Genomic DNA, 22,659 nt, shown 5'->3' on the forward strand with positions numbered 1-22,659 from the left:
GATCGATAAAGTACATGTGACAAAATGGTGACACTGCTGAGTGCAAAGCAATGCACTCTTTTACCTTGAAATATATTGACAAACTGCATTGGAGCAAGTCGTTTTGGTTTCCACCCCCACTAGATCACCTCTGAGCCGGCTCATTTCACCCAAACCCTCCCACCCCAATGGACTTATTATTTCCAACTTTAATTAACATTACAAAGGTAAAATGCTATGTCATTGGACTCTCTGTTAGCACTTTTTAATTGGTGAAGATGAGCGGCTTTCAGATATTTGCTATTTTTAATATTTTTTGCGTGTGAGAAAAGCCTGCTTAGTTTTCTTCCCCATTAAAAAAATCAAGTATTTCTATTTTCCTTAGTTTTTATTGATTAGTAACATGTATTTATGTAGTTACAATGACTTTCCCAGTTTACAGTATCGTTTTCAACTTGGTTCATGGAGTCTTATGCAAACAGTTCAATATTTTACGTTCTCCGGCTTTGCTGTAATGATAAGAAAATCTTTTTCCAGTCTTCAGGATTATACAGGGTTATGCTTTCATTTGTTACATTTACATTTTTAATCCACCTGGAACGTATTTATGTTCTAGGCCAGTTTCTGGCTCTTCTCCCAGAAAACAACTAGCAGGTGTTGCTTAGCAACCTCCACTTGGGTTGGAGATCGGCTTCTTTTCAGGGTGGGAAAAACAGCTGCACTCCCTTCAGAGTTGATTGCAACCTTAAAGCGTTGCCTAGTAACGCCGTTTCGGATGCTGTGATTGGACCCTTCACACGACCCCCCCCCATCCCCCCAAGCCAGAAAGAACTTAACTAGAAACCTAATCTCTCTTTTAGAAAACAAGGGCAGCGTACGCGTTGCATAGCAACCAGGTCTCCAGACCCTCCCATTGAAACTAGTGTCGGAATCGTCGCCACGCTCAAAAATGGCGGCTGACGCACAGCTTTCAATATATTTCGCTTTCGACAGTTCTACCAATAATTCAGTCTTCCACATCAGGCCCCCGAAGGGGTTCGCTAGGTCCTTTTTGAGTCTTGCACACACTGGGTGCGAAGGAGGATGGAGATAAACCCACCAGCCCTGGGTGCCCCGCACAAACATGGCCGCTAGAGCGTCAACAGCGGCGCAAGGCCGTCCGGCGCGGCTGCGCGCGCAGCGCAAGCGCATTTCCGCTCATCCCGCAGTGGCTACGGCGGCGGTGTCGGTTGCGGCGCGGGGCATGGTACCCGGGTCGGAGGGCCCGGCCCGCGCCGGGGGCCTCGTAGCTGACGTGGTGTTTGTAATTGAGGGCACGGCCAACTTGGGGCCCTACTTCGAGGGGCTCCGCAAGCACTACCTGCTCCCGGCCATCGAGTGAGTGCCGTTTCCGCGACTCCAACCCCGCCCTCCGACTTTAGTTTTCCACAGTCTCTTGCCTCACCCCGACCTTTCATCTCCGACCTTCACAGGTATTTTAATGGTGGTCCTCCTGCCGAGACGGACTTCGGGGGAGACGTGAGTCTTGGGACTCCTGAGTTTGAGGGAAGCGGGAAGCTGGGAATCCGGACTCCTGGGTCTGAGAGAGGAGGGGGCGGGGACCTGGACTCCTGGGTCTGAGGTGGGAGGAGCTGGGGTCTGGACTCCTGGGTCTAAGGGACGGGGAGCTGGGAGCCCCAACTCCCCTGAGGGAAAAGGGAGCTGGGGTTCCAGATAAAAAATTTCTCTGTCCTCCCCTTCCAGTATGGGGGGACCCAGTACAGCCTCGTGGTGTTCAACACGGTGGACTGCGCCCCAGAGTCCTACGTACAATGTCACGCTCCCACCAGCAGCGCCTATGAGTTTGTCACCTGGCTCGATGGCATTAAGTGAGCTCTTTTCTGGGCTTTGGGAAGGGTTGGGGGACCCTGTGACGGACCGCGGAGGAATGGTGGCTTGGATTTGAGCTGCAGGATCCATCCCCTCCCATTAGTTGGCTGAAAAGGACTGTGATGGGGATTGTGGTTTTATCCCTAAGTCACTTCTGTGGTCGGTTCTGTGTGCTTAGCTGATGTTGCTGTCTGGCTCGGAAGTAGAAAGAACTTCCCAGTCAAGGAGGCCTGTGGAACTCCAGCACCCACGTGTGATTCCTCCCTTTTCTGCCTGTTGCTTCTCATTTCTACTCTGGTTCTCCATTTTCAGGTGGAGGCATTGAAGCCTGAGTGCAAGAGGGGTGGGGCTAGGCCAAGATAAGCTAGGCCTCTGTGCTTTGGAGTGAATTGTGATAGTTCACGTTGCAGGCTCTTGCAGGTGCAGACAGACTGGGGCCACAGCGTGGCTCCACCACAACAGAACTCCCTGTCCCCTGTGTCTAATATAATTTGTCTCTAAAACGGGAAGGTTAGTAGTACTTATAGGTGTCGTGTTACTTATTCACTATTGGGTAACAGATCAAAACTTAGCAGCTTGGGACTTCCCTGGCGGCCCAGTGGTTGGGACTCCACACTGCCCCTGCAGGGGGCACAGGTTGATATCCGGTTGGGAACTAAGATCCCACATGCCTGGAGGCGCGGCCAAAAAAAAAAAAACAAACGACTTAACCGGCCTAAGACAACAGACATTTATTATCTCATGTGGTTTCTGTAAGTAAGGAGTTCAGGGGTGGCTTCGATGGGTTGCTCTAGCTCAGGGTCTCTTGTGGGATTGCAGTTGCCATGACTTTGGGCTGCAGTCATCCAACAGTTTGATTGCGACCGGAGGATCCATTTACAGGGTGGCTCACCCTATGGCTATTGGCTAGAGGCCTCGATTCCTTGCCAGATGTTAGCCGTGGGGCTGCTTGAGTGTCCTCCAACAGCTGGCTTTCCTCTGCCTGAGCAATCCAACAGAAAGAGCAAAGAGGAAACCACAGAGCTTTTTATGATCAAACCTTGGAAGTCATACACCATCACTTCTATCCCATTCTGTTTAGTACACAAGTCAGTCCTGTCCAGTGTTTGAGGGGGCGTGAATACTAGGAGACGAGGATCATTGGAGACATGGTTACCGTGACTTTGTAGGGATACTTTGTGAATTAAACGAGTTGATGCCTCTTTAAAACAGTGCCTGAGGGCTTTCCTGGTGGCGCAGTGATTGAGAGTCCGCCTGCCGATGCAGGGACACGGGTTCGTGCCCCGGTCCGGGAAGATCCCACATGCTTGCGTACCGCAAAAAAAAAAAAAAAAAAAAACAAAAATCAGTGCCTGACACGTATTAAGTGCTACCTAAGCTTTTGCTGTTGTTTCGTGTTTTGGTTTCTTGGATTGCAGATGGGTGATGGTAGTCCATGTCTCAGCACTCTTGGGAGGATCACAGGACCTGATTTTCATACTGTGTTCAGCTCAGGGTCTGGTCAGAGTTCATTAAATAACACCAGGTCACTGTTACCTTTGTATGTCCCTGCAGCAAATGTTTGTTGAACACCTGCTTTGTTCCAGGCTGTATGCGCTGGACTGGGTGCTGCATGTTCACTGCAAAGTTGACTCTTAAGTTTCCCCCTCATGGTCTTTAGAATTCATGGTCAGGGTAGAGCAGAGTTTCTCAGCGTCAGCACTGTTGACCCTTTGGGCCAAATGACTCTTTGTTATTGGGGGGCCGTACTATGCATTGTAAGGTGTTCAGTAGCATCTCCGGCCCCTACCCCCCAGATGCCAGTGGCTACTTCCCTCCCCCAGTCTAACAAACAAAGGTGTCTCCAGACGTTGTCAGGTATCTCCTCGGGGGCAGAATCCACCCCATTTAAGAACCTTTGGACTAGATTGTGGTAAGACTTGAATAATGTTGAATGGGGGGCTCCTTGAGGCCCAAGTCCAAGTCTGATGTTCCTCAAGTCTCTAGCACCCAGCACAGGGCCTGGCACAAAGGAGGCCTAAGGAAAACTTTGTTGAACCAGTGAGTAAATGAATGAATGCCCAGAATGCACTTCATAATCTGGTTCCCCCCCCGGTAAACTCCTATATGAACATCAAGACCTGACTCAAATGTCCTTTCCCTGATTCTGGCAAGCAGCCAGTTGCTCTCTCCTCTGACCCCATTGCTCCCAGGTGTTTCCCTGTCACAGCTTCACACCTCTGGACTGTGAATGTCCAGGACTTGGGTGTTTCTCCTGCTGTTTGCTTCCAGCTGGGGCCTGGGACCCAAGAGGCCTTAGGAGACCTTTGCTGAATAAATGAACGAGTGAAAGCTGTGGGGAAGATAATTACCAGGAAACCAAACCTTCTGGTGGGTGTCAGGAAAAGCAGTTAAACCCCCTTATTTAAAAATGTCAAGGGCACTGGGAAGATAAGAGGGAAATGCTTTCTGAATAGTTTCATCCCATATTCACCCTCCCCTTTAACCGACCTAGAATACACTGTACCTATAACCAAATAAAAAAGCTTTGTGTGCTGTATGCTCACCGGAATCCTCCCAATCAGCTGATAAACATTTTAAGCCGTTATTTAATATTCACAGTCGTCACTGTTTTATCAAGTCCTATGTAACTATCTAAATTCAGTTTCTGTGGCATTCAGGGCCCTTCTGTAACAGAGATCACGAAGAAAGTCAGCAAGTTTTGTTCATGCTTGGAGAAATCTTATCTTTTCCTGGAACATCCATCACTTATGGAACAAAGCAGGCAGTGTGATTTTTTTTTTTTTCTTTTTTCTTTTTTGCGGTACGCGGGCCTCTCACTGTTGTGGCCTCTCCCATTGCAGAGCACAGGCTCCAGACGCGCAGGCTCAGTGGCCATGGCTCACGGGCCCAGCCGCTCCGCGGCATGGGGGATCTTCTTGGACAGGGACACGAACCCGTGTCCCCTGCATCGGCAGGCAGACTCTCAACCGCTGCGCCACCAGGGAAGCCCGGCAGTGTGATTTTTGAAATGTCCTTGCTTTGGAGAGGTTCATTTCTGATGTTACATTTTCCTTTCTGACAAGAGGGGCGGTTCCCCCTCCCCCCTACAGCTAGTGACCCAGCATCAGAAAAGCTAGGGTAGGGACTTCCTTGGTGGCTTGCAGGGGACATGGGTTCAAGCCCTGGTCCAGGAAGATCCCACATGGCGCGGAGCAGCTAAGCCCGTGCGCCACAACTACTGAAGCCTGTGTGCCTAGAGCCTGTGCTCCACAAGAGAAGCCACTGCAACGAGAAGCCCGCGCACCGCAACAAAGAGTAGCCCCCACTTGCCGCAACTAGAGAAAGCCTGCACGCAGCAACGAAGACCGATTGCAGCCAATAAATAATAATAATAAAAAAAGATTAAAAAAAGAAAGGATAGGGTAGAAGGAAAATAGCCCAAGTGTCTTCCCCATAGCGTTGTGACAGTGCGTTTGTGCATTCATTCATTCGTCTGTGCCTTCATTCATTCAACAGATGTTTGTGGGGCAAATTGTTCCAGGCACCGAGGAGTCGGGGGTATGAGGCAGGCAAAGTTCTCGCTTCTTGGAGCCAGTGTTCCCCTGGGGTGATGGGCTGGGCAGGGGTCTGGCAGTAGGAAGCCCCTGGTCAGAGCTGGCTGCTGTTCATGTTCCTTCAGTCCCTCCGGGGGGCTCCCGGGGCCTGTTAGCCCATGAAAGTGGGTGGTGAGGACTCAGTGGTGTGACATCGGGCGGAACAGTTGGGGGCAGAGGCATGAGGATGAGGAATCATTTTATTTTTACTTTATGTTTATTACTTGAGGGGTTTATTTGAAACTTTATGATATTTAAAACATGTTTTGCAACTGGTTATGCTTTCTCCCATTCCCCATTTTTTTTTTTTTTTGGCCGTGCCACCCAGCTTGTGGGACCTTAGTTCCCCGACCAGGGATGGAACCTGGGCCCTCGGCAGTGAGAGCGTGGGGTCCTAACCACTGGACCGCCAGGGAATTCCCTCTCCCACTGCCCATTTTTAAGGTTTTCTCATTTCTTGGACAAAATATTTGTTATGTGTCTGTCCCTGAGTTGGTAAAAGATGGCTTATGCTTACTGCTCAATAAGAAAAAAAGCCAGCTTTGGGATCTCAAAGTGGTCAATCGCACTTTCCCTCATAAATTATTTTTTTTAGAAATTGAGGTGAAATTCACATAACACACAGTCATTTTATTTTATTTATTTTTAAATATTGATTTATTTTTTGCTGCGTTGGGTCTTCATTGCTGCGCGCCAGCTTTCTTTAGTTGCAGCGAGCGGGGGCTACTCTCCGTTGCGGTGTGCGGGATTCTCACTGCAGTGGCTTCTCTTGTTGTGGAGCACGGGCTCTAGGCGCGCGGGCTTCAGTAGTTGGGGCTCGCGGGCTCTAGAGCGCAGGCTCAGTATTTGTGGTGCACAGGCTTAGTTGCTTCGCGGCCTGTGGGATCTTCCTGGACCAGGGCTCGAACCCATGTCCCCTGCATTGGCAGGCGGATGCTTAACCACTGCGCCACCAGGGAAGTCCAACACGCAGTTATTTTAAAGTGAACAATTCAGTGACGTTTAGTACATTCAAAATGTTGTGCAGCCACCTTCTCTATTTAGTTCTGGAACATTTTCATCACCCTAAAAGGAGACCCCGAATTCCTGAAGCAGTTGCTTCCTGTCTCTCCCCCTGCCCCCTCACCCCTGTCTCCTTAGCCCCAGCCATGAAGATGGCTTGATTTCTTCCAGCACAGGAAGCTGGCAGTAGGGTGGATCCAGAGTTGGTTCACTTATCGGGGTCTCCCCCAACTCTTCGCCATTCAAATTCCTGTGCAAACTGGAGTCTCGGTGGTGAGGAAGAGGAGGGCTGGGGAGTGGGTCGTGGGGAGGAACAGTGGTGTGGCCTGAGCACCCTGAGCGTGGGCGCAGAGGGCAGGAGTCTACACCGGGAAAGCGTTCAGGTGGGCACAGAGGGGGCATGCTTCGGTGGCTCACTTGCTCAGCAGGCATTTCCCGGGACTCTGTGTGTACTTTTAGACCTGGCTCAGACCACTGGCTCTCCCTCACTGAGGGCTGCACCGTCTGGAGGGGAGGTGGGCTGTGGAAGGAAGCTTGACATTCGCAGTATTGGGGGACACGTGATGTGATTGAGGGTGGGCCCTGAGATCAGGTGGCAGGTGAGGAAGGCTTCCTGGAGGAGGATGACACTGGGCTGGGTGTCTGGTTAGGCAAGCAGGGTTTCTACCTGTGCCAGAAGGGGCAGTGGTACATGGTCTTGGGGTGGACAGCACAGGCAGAGGCCTGGGCGCGTGGCTGATCACGGAGTCCAGGGACACCCAAGAAGCTCTGGAGGACTTGCACCCAGAGAGGATGGAGTGGAAGGTGGACAGGGCCCCAGATGCCCAGCTGAGGGCTTGGCTCTATTCTGGCCTTGATGGCCAGGGTTGGATTTGAAGCCATTTGTTTATGTAACACACAGTTCCCAAGGCCTCCCTTGTGCCAGGCTTGGTGGGGTGGGGTCGGTGAGGCTGGCGACAAGGGAGGTCAGAGACCCCCGTCCCTGCCTTGTCGGGGAGACAGGTGCCGACACAGACACAGGGGCCACGGTTCAGAGCAACAGGGCCCTTAGGGCTCCCAGAGCGGGGCCCAGTCTGCACAGATGTCCCCTGCGGCAAAGGTTCAGCCTTGTGACCACGTGACCCGAAGAATCATGGTGACAACAACTGCAGTCTAGGAGAGGCCTGCCACAGGCCACACGGGGACAGACACTGGGGACCCCTCTGTAGATCAGCTGGGGGAGAAGCCCAGATCTGTATGTAGTCGTTTTCTGGGGCTGCTGTAACAGTACTAGAAACAAGGTGGCTTACAGCAACAGAAAGTTATTGTCTCGCAGTTCTGGGTCCAGGAGTCTGAGATGGGGGTGGGCAGGGCCGTGCTCCCTCTGGAACTTTAGGGGAGGGTGCCTTCCTTGCCTCTTCCAGCTTCTGGTCGCCCCAGACATTCCTTGCTCTGTGGCAGTGACATTCTGATCTCCACGTGGCGTTCTCCCTGTGTCTCGTCACATCCACATTGCCTTTCCTCTGAGTGTGTCTGTCTCTGTGTCCCGAGTCCCCCTTCTTATAAGGACACCGGTCATATTGGATTAAGGCCACCCTAAGGACCTCATTGTAGCCTGTTTACCTCTGTAAAGACTCTGTTTCCAAATCAGATCACATCCTAAGGTGTGGTGGAGGGCTAGGACTTAAGCATACCCGTTTTGGGGGACCCAGTTCAACCCATAACACTGTGGGAAGACAGAGGAGGCCCCTGCACCAGGCTGGGAAGCTGGGGTGAGGCCAGGGCAGATGGCCCAGAGAGGGCAAGGTGCACAGGGACTGGGACACAGCACAGGATCCTGGGCTTAGAGTCCTGGGCCCTTTCTCTGTTCCATCCTCTGATGGGGCCTCTTGCCAGAGGGACTGCCTTGCAGGAGATGACAAATGTCCCCTGTCCTCGTGCCAGCACTGGGGATAGAGCAGGAAACTCGGCAGTGTCCCCGTCCCAAGGTGCACAGTCTATGAGGAGGGATGGCGCAGGTTCGGGCCCTTCCAGGGTGGCCCAGGGGCTGGGGGCTGGAGCCGCAGGGCCCCCCAGGGGCTGACCGCCTGGCCCCCTGCAGGTTCATGGGCGGGGGTGGCGAGAGCTGCAGCCTCATCGCGGAAGGCCTCAGCACAGCCCTGCAGCTGTTCGATGACTTCAGGAAGATGCGGGAGCAGATGTGAGTGGCCCACGCCGGTCTCTGTCCGCCGGGCACGTAGCCTGCTTTGCCTGTCGTGGGGCTCCACCCCCGGCCTCACTGTGGGGAGGTGGGTGGGCTCTGCATGCTGGACACGGGGCTGGGAAGCAGGCGGTGTCCAGACGGTGTTCTGATGAGATCACCTGGCCTGTGCCCAGTCTTGGTGTCCTCATCAAAGGGGAGCCAGCTCTGGGTCTGCTTCCTGCCTGCCCTGCTTGCCGGGCATCTTAGAGTGAGTCAGGAGGCTCTTCCGGGCCTCAGTGCTCTCAGCTGTGAAATAGGGGCCTGACTCCTGACTTCCTGTGGGCCGGAGGACTTGCACCTCTGCTGGTGCCGGCTCTGGGTCTTTTCTCAGGGCCCCTGTTGCCACGCGCTCCACATCTTTCCTTGTCCTCGGCAGCGGCCAGACACACCGAGTCTGCCTCCTTATCTGTAACTCGCCCCCGTACCTGCTGCCTGCTGTCGAGAGCACCACGTACTCTGGGTGCACGACGGAGACCCTCGTGCAGAAGATTGGGGAGGTGAGGGCTCCTGGGTCTGAGGGAGGAGGGCTGGGGCCTGCTGCCTTGGGCCACAGGATCGCCACAGACCCCGTGGCCAGCTCAGCTGGCTCCTGTGGGAAGAACTATAACCCAGAATTCTCTGGGGCAGCTAATACAGGTCTTGGGGTCTCCTGTCCCAAAGCCCGATGGGATTTGGTTTTAGGGCCCAGCAGGTGTGACAGCCAGGGCTTGGCCTGGTGCCTTTGTCCTGACTGCTTGTCCCCTCTCCTGTAGCGAGGAATCTACTTCTCCATCGTGTCTCCCCGGAAGCTGCCTGCCTTGCGGCTTCTGTTCGAGAAGGCAGCTCCCCCGGCCATGCTGGAGCCGCTGCAGCCGCCAGCAGATGTGAGCCAGGACCCGCGGCACATGGTGCTCGTGCGGGGGCTTGTGCTGCCAGGTGAGGCCCGGGTGCTGCTGGGGGGACGGGGGTGGGAGGGGCGTCCTCCCTGGCTTCTTCTTACTTGGATTTTCTTCCCGTCTCTCAATCCCCTTCTCGTGGGGCTCGATATCCATCCTTGGCTCTCAGTCGGAGGTGGCTCGGCCCCCGGCCCCCTGCAGCCGAAGCAGCCTGTGCCCCTGCCTCCAGCACCACCCTCGGGGGCCACGCTCTCAGCAGCCCCCCAGCAGCCTCTGCCCCCTGTCCCCCAGCAGTACCAGGTGCGAACATCACCGGGGAAGGGACACGCTCCTGGGGCCTTGAGGGAGCCCTGGCCCCTTGGGAGAGACCTAGCTGGATGTTGGGCCTTGGGGGTGATGGGTGTCTCCCTTGAGACACCTGGAGAGTAGAACTTTTAGGGTGGGGAATCATGTCCCTGTGGGGTGATGGGAGTCACGAGCTCCTGCGATATTGGGGCTGGGGAGGGTGGTCCTCACCAGCCCCTCCCCTCTACCGCCAGGTCCCTGGGAACCTGAGTGCAGCCCAGGTCGCTGCCCAGAACGCAGTGGAGGCCGCCAAGAACCAGAAGGCTGGGCTGGGCCCTCGCTGTGAGTCCTGGGCGGGGATGTGGCAGGGCGGGTGGGGGCAGCCGGGCCGCTCGCCACACACCTGCCCCCACCGCTTCCCTTGGTGTCTCCCGCAGTCCCGCCCATCAGCCCCCTTCAGCAAGCCGCTGCGGGAGCCGGTCCCCCCTACAGCCAGGCCCAGGCCCCCCCGCTGCCCCCAGGGCCCCCCGGCGCCCCCAAGCCACCTCCTGCTTCCCAGCCCAGCCTGGTCTCCACTGTGGCCCCTGGCCCGGGCCTGGCCCCCCCTGCACAGCCAGGGGCACCGTCCATGGTAGGTACCTGCCTTCTGGCTGCCAGCACAGTGCAGGGGAGGAGCAGTTGGCCTTTCTGAGGAGGGCCCAAGGGCACGTGGGTGGTGTTGTTCGGCGTCCTCGGGGGCTCGTGGAGCTTGTGCTATAGGCAACACTGAGACTGCAGGGTCCGGGGGCAGAATCATGGGGTTTGTGGTTCCGTGTGGGTGAAGACTGTTCTCAGGAGCCCGAGGGCTCCTGGGAGTGCAAGACATCAGGGCCTTGAGAGTCTTTGAATCCTACAGGGTCAGAGCATTTATGGTCCCAGGCATGGCCCAGTGGTGTTCTGGGCCTGGGGGTGCAGAGGAAGGGACCTCCGTCCCGTTCTGCTTGTTGGTTTGTCCCTCTCTCAGGACACTTCCCCCCAGAAGATGGTCTGACCCTGCCCCATGGCCCTCCTTCCTCCCCTCTGTCAGGCGGGCACCGTGGCCCCAGGAGGGGTGAGTGGCCCTTCTCCGGCCCAGCTCGGGGCCCCGGCCCTCGGCGGGCAGCAGTCAGTCTCCAACAAACTCCTGGCCTGGAGCGGGGTCCTCGAGTGGCAGGAGGTGAGTGGATCCATGGGGCCAGGCCTGGTGGGGTGCAGGGTTAGGCCGGGGCCCCCATGGGGTTGTGGGACTTGTGGTCCTGAGGATGGTTCCAAGGACACGTGGGATTTATAGCCCGGAATTCAGGATTAAGAGAGGTCTTGGATACTCGGTCCAGGGAAGATCCGGGGGATGGTGGCATCTAGGGGACAGAGGGCTGTGGGATTCGGGGGCAAGAGGAGGAGCCCCAGTGTTTGTGGAATTTGAAAGCTAGAGGATTGTGGGATTGATGGTCTGGCGGAGGGGCCCAGGGCTCGTGGGACTTAAACTGGGGTGGGGGTCCCGAGTTTCGGGGCTCCCAGGGTAGGGCAGGAGAGGCCAAGGGGATGGAGGCTCAGGGCCTTTCTCACTGTGACATGCCCTTCTTCCCCTCAGAAGCCCAAACCTGCCTCCGTGGACGCCAACACCAAGCTGACTCGGTCACTGCCCTGTCAGGTCTATGTGAATCACGGCGAGAACCTGTAGGTGCCTGCTGGGGGTGGGGTGGGCGGGAAGCTGGGGTGTGCGTTTCCTGACGCCCCTCCCGTTGTTGCCCCAGGAAAGCAGAGCAGTGGCCCCAGAAGCTGATCATGCAGCTCATCCCGCAGCAGCTGCTGGTGAGTGGGGAGGGGACAGCCGCCCACCCCCCCCCACCCCCACCCCCCCGCCTCTGTCCTCACGCGCCTGCTCTGCCCGCTGGCTCACGTCAGTGTCTCCCACAGACCACCCTGGGCCCTCTGTTCCGGAACTCAAGGATGGTCCAGTTCCACTTCACCAACAAGGACCTGGACTCCCTCAAAGGCCTCTACCGCATCATGGGCAACGGCTTTGTGAGTGGGGTGGGCGGGTGGGGGGGCAGGTGGCCACTCCCCATCCTCGTGGGCCCCAGGGAGCCACTTTTGATGGTGGGGCTGCCTTTGTGACCTCGGGTTTCTCAGCCTTAACTTTTTTTTTTTTATAATTACAACAAGCACCAGGTTGAGGTCCGTTCCGTGTTAAAACCCTTGGCTCTGACGGGGGTTTGCTGGGTTGGCTTCCTGGGGCCAAGAACGACAGAAATGTATTCTCTCGCACTTCCGGAAAAGAGGAGTCTGAATGAAATCAGGGTGTCAGCAGGGCCGTGCTCTCTGAAGCCTCTAGGGGAAGACCCTTCCTTGCCTCCTACAGCTGGTAGCCCCTGGCGGGGTTGGCTTTAGGCAGCAAAACTCCAGTCTCTGTTTCCGTTGTCACATGGCTGCCTTCCCTCTGTGTGTTTCTTCCCTGTGTGTGTGTCTCTGTCGTCTTATGAGGACACCAGTCATTTGGACTGGGGTCTTCTTTAATGATCTCATCCTAACTTGTTACATCTGCAAACACCGTATTTCCAAATAAGGTCACGTTGACGGGTGCTGGGGTTTGGCACTTCAGCATGTGTTTTCAGAGGATACAGTTCAACTCATAACACTGAGGGAGGCTCTCTAAATAGAGCAGAACCGGTTAACGAGTACATCCTGTGGACCTGGCACTTTTCTAGGAGAGGGGACTTTAGGCGGATTACCTCATGGAATCCTCAGGAAAATTCTACAAAGAAGGTGATCCTGAGAGTTGGGAATACCTGCAACTGCAGATAGCAATACACCCAACCAGCAGAGTTTTTAGAGCAGATAGATGATTGGGGTGGAGGCTTACAACAGTTCACGCTTTCTCCTAGTCCCGTGTGTGTCAGCTGGGCTCAGCTGGGCTAGTCTTGCTTGGGGACTCTTGTGGGGGTTACTGTCAGGTGGTGGCTAAGACTGTGGTCATCTGAAAGCTCACCTGGGCTGGAGGTGCAAGATGGCCCACTCACATGGTGCGGTCAGTGGGGTTCAGCTGGGCCTGGCCATCCGGGTACCCACATGTGGCCTCCCCATTTGGCTTGGGCTTCTTCAAAGCATGGCAGCTGGGTTCTGAGAGGGATGTCCCCAAAGCGAGCACTGTACAAGCAGACATTCATTTGTGACACGTAACAGGACATCCAGAGGTGAGCAGCTCTCGGGGTTACTTATGTAGCCCCATGACGTCAGGGCCAGGATCTCTGGGGTTCTCCTGGCTTCTCTCTAGTGGTTGTAAGATGGCTTTCGAAGCTCGAGAACTCTTGTTTGACTTGATGTAGGAAGGCAAGAAGGAGGCGTGGCATCAGCCGTGTATTTCCCTTTCTTTAGGAAAGCACTTTCCCACACTCGTGGGCAGGCTTCCCTTCACGTCCTGGGCCAGACCCAGGCCACTGGGCCACCCCTGGCTGCATAGGAGAGCATCGGGGAACAGGCACCCATGAGTGCACTGGGACCCAGACATGTTGCTACCCAAACGGAATCGGGGTTCTCTACCCAGGGGAGAAGGGCAGATGGTAGACAGCTAGCAGGGTCTGCCTCACGTGAGAAAGCAAAGCTTACTTGGCCAAGGTTCTACAGGGGGGACCTCAGTCTTATCAGCCCCTCCTCCCCCAAGAGCCCACCTCCTGAATACCCTGCGTATTACGGGCTTACCTGACATTCGCTAATGTTTCCCGGGTACTTCCGTGCGTCCAGCCATGGGCAGGCTGCCTGACGTGTGTTGGCACATCCCGGAGTCACATCCCCTGTGGTGTTAGCGCTGCTACCCGCGGTTCTCACTGCGGGTACTGAGGCTGGGAGGGTGTGGCACCCCCAAGGGCCTCTTGGATTCCCAGTCAGTCACGTATCCGCCACCACCTTTGATCACATGATTCCAGTGTCAGCTCTCTGTTGAAGCCCCTCCCTCTCAGCCGTGAGCCCTCCCAGCCTCCCGCGGTGTGGCCAAGTTGGGGGGACTTCCTCTCTGCTCTCCTGCCCGGTGGTCAGCAAGTGCCCAAGTGAACAGGTGCCCAGCCTCGCCCTGTTCCTTTGGGCACCCAGCTCTCTGGAGCAGCCTCAAGCCAAGCCTTGAGTCTCCTCCACCTTTCAGAGCAGGAAGCTTGCCACTCCCGGCCTGTGGGGCCTCTAGAACCATCTGAAACCCGGAGGGGTGGGAGGCCTCCTTCTCCAGGGTGTGACCAGTTGCGATCCTCTCCCACAGGCGGGCTGCGTGCACTTCCCGCACACGGCCCCCTGCGAGGTGCGCGTGCTCATGCTCCTGTACTCGTCCAAGAAGAAGATCTTCATGGGCCTCATCCCCTACGACCAGAGCGGCTTTGTCAACGGCATCCGGCAGGTCATCACCAACCACAAGCAGGTCCAGCAGCAGAAGCTGGAGCAGCAGCGCGGGGTGAGCGCCACGGCTCCCGGCCCCAGAGCTCACGGCCAGACCCCGCAGGGCCCTCCTGGGACTCCAGCGCTGGGCACTTACTCCTGCCAAGTTCAGCCCCGTCCCCATGTTGCCATGCACCATTGCTCTCCTTTTTTAGTGTTCGTGTCGGATCTCCAAGACACAGCCCCCTCTTGGGGACCTGGGAACGTAAGGTTTACCTCCCAGACCTGCCCACCCGCTGCAGAAAAGGTCCCCAGCTCCTGACAGGTTCCCTCTCAGGGCGCAGACCCTCCCCAACATGGGGACGCCCCACCAGCCACTGATCTGCTCCCTCTCTCCTCACACAGATGGGGGCACAGCAGGCACCCCCGGGGCTGGGCCCCATTCTGGAGGACCAGGCAAGGCCCTCGCAGAACCTGGTGAGGACAGGGCCAGTGGGGTCAGGGCCCGGGCGGGGGCGGCCCCAGAGGAGGCTGTGATTCTGACCCCACCACAGAGGTCAAGGTGTCTGGGGGCTCTGCCCTCACCCCCATCTCTTCCCGTCAGCTCCAGCTCCGCCCGCCACAGCCCCAGCCGCAGGGTACCGTGGGGGCCTCTACGGCCACGGGGCAGCCGCAGCCCCAGGGTGCTGCCCAGGCGCCCCCGGGCGCCCCACAAGGCCCTCCCGGAGCGGCCCCCGGCCCGCCCCCTCCCGGACCCATCCTTCGGCCCCAGAACCCCGGGGCCAACCCCCAACTGCGGAGCCTCCTCCTCAACCCACCACCGGTGAGCTTTGGGGGCGGGGGGCAGATGGGAGCTGTGGGTCCTGGGCCTTGACAGTTTGATTCCTCTCATCTTGGAGGTGGGAGGTTGGTTTGATTGGAGGGTGTGACTGGCGGCCCGCCTGGCTCCTCCCCATGTGTCTTACGTGGGCTTCTGATAAGATTCCTTGGAAGAAAGACCAGAAGCTACCCGAAGGGCTGGGGGAGGTGGGGGCTCCCCACCAGGGCCCTCTGAGCTGCTTTCCTTGTTCTCCCAGCCCCAGACTGGGGTGCCCCCGCCTCAGGCCTCCCTCCACCACCTCCAGCCACCAGGGGCCCCTGCACTGCTGCCCCCACCGCACCAGGGCCTAGGGCAGCCCCAGCTGGGGCCCCCGCTCCTGCACCCGCCGCCGCCGGCCCAGTCTTGGCCTGCACAGCTTCCCCCCAGGGCTCCACTGCCAGGTAAGGGGGTTCGGGGGAGGCCAGGGTCCTGGACTGAGTATCCCAACAGCCCCTGGACTGGAGCCCCAAGACCAGTGACTTCTGGGAAGTAAAGTTCTGGGATTGAAGAATAGCGGGTCCCCCATGGCTCTTGGGGCTCTAAGGGCTCCTGGGGGACCAAGGAGGCAGGAGCTCTCCCCACCATTCCCCTCTTGCGTGTCTTCCTGGGGTTGCTGGGAAATGTAGTCTTAGGGCCAGAGAGGTATGTTGGGGGATGGGCTCCCAAAGGCTTAACGGGAAACAGACTATCTGTGGTCACATGGCATCAGAAGGCGACTCTGTGGGTCCCCCCAGGTCTTCCTAGACCACTCAGTGCCTTGGGCTCCCAGAGGAGGAGGGAGGAAGCAGGTCCAGGGCCCTCCAGGGCCCCAGGGACTACTGGGAGATGCAGTCCCTTCCCCACTGCCCCCCAGGTCAGATGCTGCTCAGCGGGGGTCCCCGGGGCCCGGTCCCCCAGCCGGGCCTGCAGCCCAGCGTCATGGAGGACGACATCCTCATGGACCTCATCTGAACCCCCGACACCCAATAAAGTTCCTTTTAACACACGCCCCGGCTCCCGTCACTGACATCCCCCAGGACTGGGCAGGAGGAGACGGGGGGAGACACCTCTGTCCTTGTTCTCGCTTCAACAGACGTCCCTGAGGCCCCGGGCTGGTGAGGCCAGGGCCTTGGCGGCGAGTCAGGCGGTCTGGTGCAGCCTGGCTCCAGGGAGATGTGGAGGCAGCAGGCAGGGCCCCCAGGACCACGTGCACTCGTGGAGCTAGAGAGGGTACCAGGTGGGCCCGGGCTCTGAGGCCTCTGAGCCAGCTGGGCTTGGCAGCATCTGTGAGAAGCAGGAGTCAGGGAGGCTGGGAAGGCAGGCGCTGGCGGTCTAGGTGCGGAGACCACAGAAATGAACGTGTGGGGGCAGGAGGAAGCTTGGGGTGGTCAGAGGAGCGAGTCCATCCTTCTGGAGCACGAGCATAACGGAGGGGGGCCTAGAGAGGTGGGCAAGCACCAGGCGGGGACGGGGCTCAGGTTCCAAACCAAGCAGCTGGAGGCTTGTCCAGGGGATGCAGAAGAGCTGCGGGAGGCCACCAGCAGGGGCCAGGCCTGGGTCGGCTGGCTCTCAGAAAGCCCCCTCTGGGCTATGGGATGTGATGGGGCAGGACGGAAGGCAGGTAGGGGTCTGGGGCAGTTTCCCTGGGGAGAGGAGAGGCCAGAGGAGGGGCTGGGCCGAGTCGGGGGGCAGGAGGGGTGAGGCTAGAGACTAGTGTGCTGTGCGAAGAAAGCTGGGGGTGTACGGGCGGGGTTGAGGGCGGTGCCCAGGGCCTGGCCTGGGTGTGTGGTAGACAGTGGGCCTCCCTGAGGCAGGGAGCTGGGAGAAGGAGCCAGTAGTGAGTGTGATGGTCCAGGGACATCCAAGTGACCAAGGCCGTGTTGGGAGCTCAGGATGTGTGTCCTTAGCGACAGTATGTGTTTGGTGGTTGAAGACACCAGAATGGATGAGGTCTCATGTGGAGAGGGCAGGCTCCATCCAGGTCCCAGGCAGAGACCTACCTTCCAGGGCTTTGGACAGGGTGGACAGTGGAGCCATCCTGCTGATGGGAAACCCAGCAGGAATGTAAGGAGGATGTACAGGTTTGGGATGTAATGAGGCAAGGGGCCTCAGGTCGTCCTTAGAGAGACGTCCAGGGGACGGCTGGATACAGACACGTGGCTGGAGCACAGGGGTGCTCTGGCCTGGGGGCAGAAAATTAGTTGTCCATTGTCAGACCCTAGAGCAGTGTTGCTCAGAGCGTGGTCCACGGCTGGACCACCAGCATCCGCATTGTTTGAGATGCCGGTTAACATCAGATTCCCGGGCCCCGTCCCAGGAGAGAGGTTGCAAACTGGTGGCCCGTGGGCCACTCTACAGATGAGTTTTGTTTGGCCTTCCCTGTGTTAGCATATGTGGCATTTTTTTTCCTAACAAGTTAGTTGTAAAAATCAGGATAATTCACACACACGCACACACACACAAACACACACACACACACAAAATCTGCAGTCTTGGCTTCTCTTGACAAGTCAGAAGATCTGGCACCCCTGGGCCCGCCCTTCTGCCTAGCAAACAACGGGCTGGAGCTGCCCCTTTCCATGGGGCGTGTGCTCTCTGGTTCGCCACAGTCCCCACCACTCCCTCTTGACTCCCCTACCACGAGGCAGGAGGCTGTTGCCTTTGGCACGGGGCTTGCACTGTTGTTGTTCCTGTGGTAGCGTTCGGAGACAGTGAAATCTTTCTTGTACCCATGTCTCTACCAAAAGTGGCAAAACGAAAGAGAGAACGAGAGGGCCACGTGTTTCGAGAGAAATGGGAGCGAGCCTATTTCTTTGTGGAGGTGAAGAGCATGCCTACGTGCTTAATATGCAAAAAAATCGTGTCTGTGTTGAAAGAATACAACCTGAGGCGTCACTATGAATCCAAGCACAGTAAGAGCTTCGACCAGTACACAGAGCAGACGCGAGACGCAATACTCAATGAACTGAAAAAGGGCCTCAAGTGTCAGTAGGGCTGGTTTTGGGAAGCGGACGGGAGCAGTGGCACGGCTGCCACGCACGGTTCCGGAATCATGTGAAAAGAGTCACCTGGGCATTCCAGCCTACCGACAGCGAGTTTATAAGGGAGCAGAAATGACGCCTCCCGAACAGAAACTCATGTCTGTCTGGACCATCCTTTAAGTCTAGCAGGCGTCTGCATCCCATGGGGAGGTGAAGAGAAATCCGAAGACTGACAAGTCCGTTGCTTGAATGAGTCAAATCAATAGTGGCCTTTTCTATCGCTGCTCATGAACTGTTACCACCCAGTTAGCTTTATTTATTTGTGGTGTGGAGAATCTCGATGTGACCGAAGAAATCTGTGACACCGTGCCAAGGCAGGCCCGACACCGGGACGTGACCTGTTTCCTGTGTGTTGAGAGAAATGCACAGTTTCATGGAGACTGGTCAAAATGCCTGAGCACAGCTACAGACCGTGGTAGTGATCAAACGATCAGTGTCACACGGGACCGACAGGGGATGCCTTGATCCGAGGACTCAGATCGTTGCATCATACCAGGCACTGACCTTACTAAGAAAGTCAACGGAACACAGGACACGACGTCCGTGACAGGCTCGTGTACCTTAACCACGGGCAGGCTGGTGATGAACTTGACCCAATGTGTTTTATAGAAGCTCTGTGACCTGGTTGTCACAGGACGTGTGGAAGCAGTCTGAACCGTTGCAGTCCATCCACTTGGTTCATTTCAGATGAGGCAGAAGCCACACCTTGGTTCCCCTGAGAAGGTCAGTCAGAGACTTTTGATCGAGGTTCCAACCCTTCTGAACACTCTCTTTTCTCCGCAAGGACATACACAAACAGCTACTTGAATGTATGATTGTGTTCACCCAGTCCTGGCAAAAATGGGGAAGTCGTTGGCAGGGAATATTCTGACTCCCTTTCGTTGCTGCAGTTGGTTTCCAGAAACGAAAGACATGGCCCAGACCACATTCACCCAACTCGTGGTGTTGAAGACCAAATTCCCCCAAGGGCTCTCCACATCCAGACTTGATGAAAACTAACACTGTCCACTTTGCCTTTGTTGGTTAATGTCGATCGTGTGAATGCAGACCGCAAATAGTAGTTATTGAACGAACTACAGGGCAATAAGCTGCTGGTTCCTAAGTGGGTTCCACCGGAAGATGACAGTCCTACACCACGCTCCAGTAGTTGTCCTGCATCTCTGCGTTGGGAAGCGGCCACGCTTGTGAACAGCCGTTTTCCGTTACAAAACTGAATCAAGTTCAATATCGCTCCCAGCTTCAGGAGTCCAGGTTGAATTCTCAACCACCCATCCCACCATGACATCCAAGGCCTGACGTTGACATCTGGGGGCGGCAGGGATGATGTCGGCCTCCCGGCTTCAAGTCAGGGAGCAGAAGAGTTACGACAGAGAAAAAAAATTTTAGTAATTAAATATTTCTATTTTTCAATTTGTATTTTTTCAATTTTGGATTTGAAATATAAACTCCAGTATGACACATGTTTGTATTATGTTCCATGCATTCACCAGAGTTCAGTAAAGATTCCATTTGATTATATTTCTGGCCGTCGACTTTTCTTATACCTGGCAAGTGCACTCATTTATGTGGCCCACCTGGCTCCTGCCGGCATTTGAGTTTACGATCCCTGCCCTAGAACCATCTAGAACCATCTAGAACTGTCGAAGCAAATCCATCCGGGGGCGGGAGGGAGGCTGGGCGTCGGCATTTGGAACAAGCTCCCTCGGCGATTCTGACGCAGATGAGAGATGGAGCAGGAGATCCCAGTGGCGGTCGAAGGAGGGAAAAGCGGGTGAGGTTTCCCAGGCAGCGTGCGTAGCAGGGGTTTCTGAAAACTCAGATGGCTCCAGGGACCAGGCAGGTGATGGAAATGTGTGACGCGGACGGGTGTAAGACGACAAGGATTGATGGGGACTGTGGCGAACTTGGGGAGTGCTTGCCCCGCCTAACTGCATTCAAATTAAAACCAAAAAACACTGTGAGGACCAAACAAAATCCGCTGGTGGGTCTCACGAGGCCACCGGGCCGCCATTTTGTGACCTCTGGAAGAAGAAGACGCGAGGACAAAGGACAGAGGCCAGAGAAGGACCCACGTGTGCGAGTTGGGTGGGGGCCGGGAGACAGGAGGAGCAGGCAGGCACGTGTGTTCTGGAAGCCGAGTTTCTGAGGAGAGAGGGATCGACTGTGTCCAAAGCCGCTAAAAGGAAAGAAGACTAGCGGGGAGCAGCCCGTGCCGTTCCCACCAGGGTGGACGTTGCCCTGCAGGGAAACACAGGCTCGAGTCCATCTGGGACAAATTGATCAGACAAAGAAATGTTTCCAGTCACTGGTTTGGCCGTTGTGGGCCTATGAGGCCCTCTTGACCTCAGCACCCAATTAGAGGAACCAAAGGGACTGTCACAGTGTCATCACGGGTGCATATCATACACAGGGTGAGGCAGAAGAAAGCCCTTGGTTACGGGTGGGCCCGGAGAGTGGAGGTCTAGACACGGAGGACTCACCTCCACACTTCACAGCCGGGGTGTAGACAACAGCCTTTAAAGTACCCCCGAGAACCGGCCAAAACGAATAGAGCAAATCTTTCTGGAACCTTTGAGCACGAGGTACGGTTACAAAGCTGCTGCAGTGTAGCAGAAATGGTGCAAACCTTAGCACCTCAGTGTTGAGACTCCAGGTCCTGAACCAATGAGCTGTGTGGCTTTGGGCAGGTCCCCACGCCTCTGTGAGCCTCAGTCTCCCCACATGGCAAGTAGTGACTTCCTCGTAGGATTGAGTACCTGGCGGGCTCAGCACAGCCCTCCTCTCAGGAGAGCTGCTATTAGCCATGGTTGTTATCACTGGCCAGAACGCGCTCTTAGAGGGCAAAACTGCTTCTAAAAATGCATGCCCGTTTGTCAGTACCACCAGGGCGTCCATGAAGGCTGTAATGGATGAGTGACTGGTTGGAAACATTTCATTTTTGACCAATTTGCTTTTGGACCATGCATTTAGAGCTGGAAGCAAGACTGGGAACTGAGAATTCTTCCACAGGAACAGATCTGGCAAAAGTGGCAGAACATAACTGAAAAAAAAACAAAAAACAAAAAAACACCGACACATTAACGGTTAGAAACCTGTCTTGGGTGAGAGCATGCCCCCCTACTACCTCTATAAAGAAAATTTGTGAGAGAAACGACACCTTCTAAAAAAGGTATATTTGTTTCAAGGTACACAATACTCACTAATATATATTTTCCCACCATCTTGGGTTTTTAAAAAATTAACCTTAAAAATTTATTGCGATACACAGGATTCTAGTTTCATAAAGGTGAAAAACCACTGAAATGTGTAGAATAAGAAGTGAAGTACACTTTCACATCTCATTCTCCCCTCTCACCCCAAACACTGAGCGAAGCAGCATCCTCCCCAGAGGCAGATATGTCAGTTTGGCGTTGGGTGTACATGCATGCGGTTGTAGACACGTTTATAGTTTCTTAAATGTTTTATGTAAATGAGGTCAGTTTCTATATGTTCTTTATCTTGCTTTTCTTTCACTTGAGTCATGACCATTTGTCCACATCATTCGTTACATGAGGCTTTATGTCCTGTTATTAAATGGTTGCTTTCTCTAGTCCATTAAGTGGACAAATTCCAATCCCACAGACCATCCCGGCGGCATAAGCTGTCTGTCTGTTGATATGTAACATCACTCAGTGGCTTAAAACAATAAGCGTTTATTGTCCTGCAGTTGCTCTGGGTCAGGAACCCAGGCCCAGCTTAGCTCGGGCCTCTGGCCCAAGGTCTCTCAAGGTTGCTGTCAAGTGGGCTGGGGCTGTGGTCTCATCTGAAGGCTCCACTGGGAGAAGGCCCACTTCCAAGGTCATTCACATGCCTGCTGGCCAGATCTGGTTCCTTGCAGGTGCCTGGACACAGAGCCTCTGTTCCTTGCTTGCTCTTGGCTGGAGGTCTCCCTTGGTTTCTCGCCATGTGGGCCTCTTCATAGGGCACCCAAGATGGAACCCACAGTCTTTTTGTAACTCAGTGGTGGAAGTGATGGCCTGTCGCTTTTGCCGTATTCTGTTCATTACAGCTATCGCTAGGTCCAGCCCACACTGAGGCTGAGAGGGTAATACAAGGATTATAATACCAGGAGGTGGGGGTCACGGGGGCCGTCTTTGGGTAACTGTGTAGTTTTCCACTATTATCAAAAATGCCGCAGAGAATCAGCATATACGTACATCTTTAACCCCTCATTTGTGCAGGGATTCCTGTGTGATACAGTCCCAGCTGGAAAATTTCAAAATTGAGGCGTATGCCAGTTCTGTTTATTTGCCTTTTTAAAGATTGAACTTATTTTTTGCATTAAAAAACCTTCTATGGTTCACACTTGTAGAGGTTCCAAAATCAACCCAATGCATGGTCTCTCCCAGCCCCCTCTGGAGACCAGTAACCAATCTCTTGTGTGTTCTTTCAGAGATCTGAACGAGCAGGTAGAAGCAAACAGAGAAGTATATTCATTTTCTGGCTCTTCTATCCAGTGGCAGCCTGCTTTATATTTTTGTAAACAGCTTTACTGAGGTATGATTGAGTTTGGATATATGTATACACTCACGAAAGCATCACTACAATTAAGGTAGTC

General features: G+C 55.3%; 1 protein-coding gene across 7 annotated transcripts; it reads left to right on the top strand.

The window, feature by feature from the left end:
• Positions 1-1,188: 1,188 nt before the first annotated feature.
• On the top strand, positions 1,189-22,512 carry MED25 (mediator complex subunit 25). 7 transcript variants are annotated; one of them, XM_079906515.1, is made up of 18 exons: positions 1,189-1,356; positions 1,452-1,497; positions 1,723-1,847; positions 8,506-8,604; positions 9,023-9,143; positions 9,399-9,561; positions 9,691-9,821; positions 10,061-10,148; positions 10,244-10,437; positions 10,873-11,001; positions 11,416-11,501; positions 11,579-11,636; positions 11,730-11,849; positions 14,071-14,259; positions 14,589-14,660; positions 14,788-15,006; positions 15,260-15,443; positions 22,495-22,512. In XM_079906515.1, the coding sequence occupies exons 1-18, from the start codon at positions 1,223-1,225 to the stop codon at positions 22,500-22,502; spliced, it is 2,166 nt and encodes a 721-aa protein (XP_079762641.1). In that variant the 5' UTR covers positions 1,189-1,222; the 3' UTR covers positions 22,503-22,512. The 7 variants fall into 7 exon arrangements, with proteins under 7 accessions (XP_079762641.1, XP_079762638.1, XP_079762636.1 ...); XM_079906512.1 differs by lacking the exon at positions 22,495-22,512 and adding an exon at positions 17,769-19,635 and having other exon boundaries at positions 15,308-15,443; XM_079906510.1 differs by lacking the exon at positions 22,495-22,512 and adding an exon at positions 17,769-19,634.
• The last annotated feature ends 147 nt before the right edge of the window (positions 22,513-22,659 follow it).

This window comes from Stenella coeruleoalba, assembly GCF_951394435.1.
Source record: "Stenella coeruleoalba genome assembly, chromosome: 20".
NCBI classification, from domain to species: Eukaryota; Metazoa; Chordata; class Mammalia; order Artiodactyla; family Delphinidae; genus Stenella; species Stenella coeruleoalba.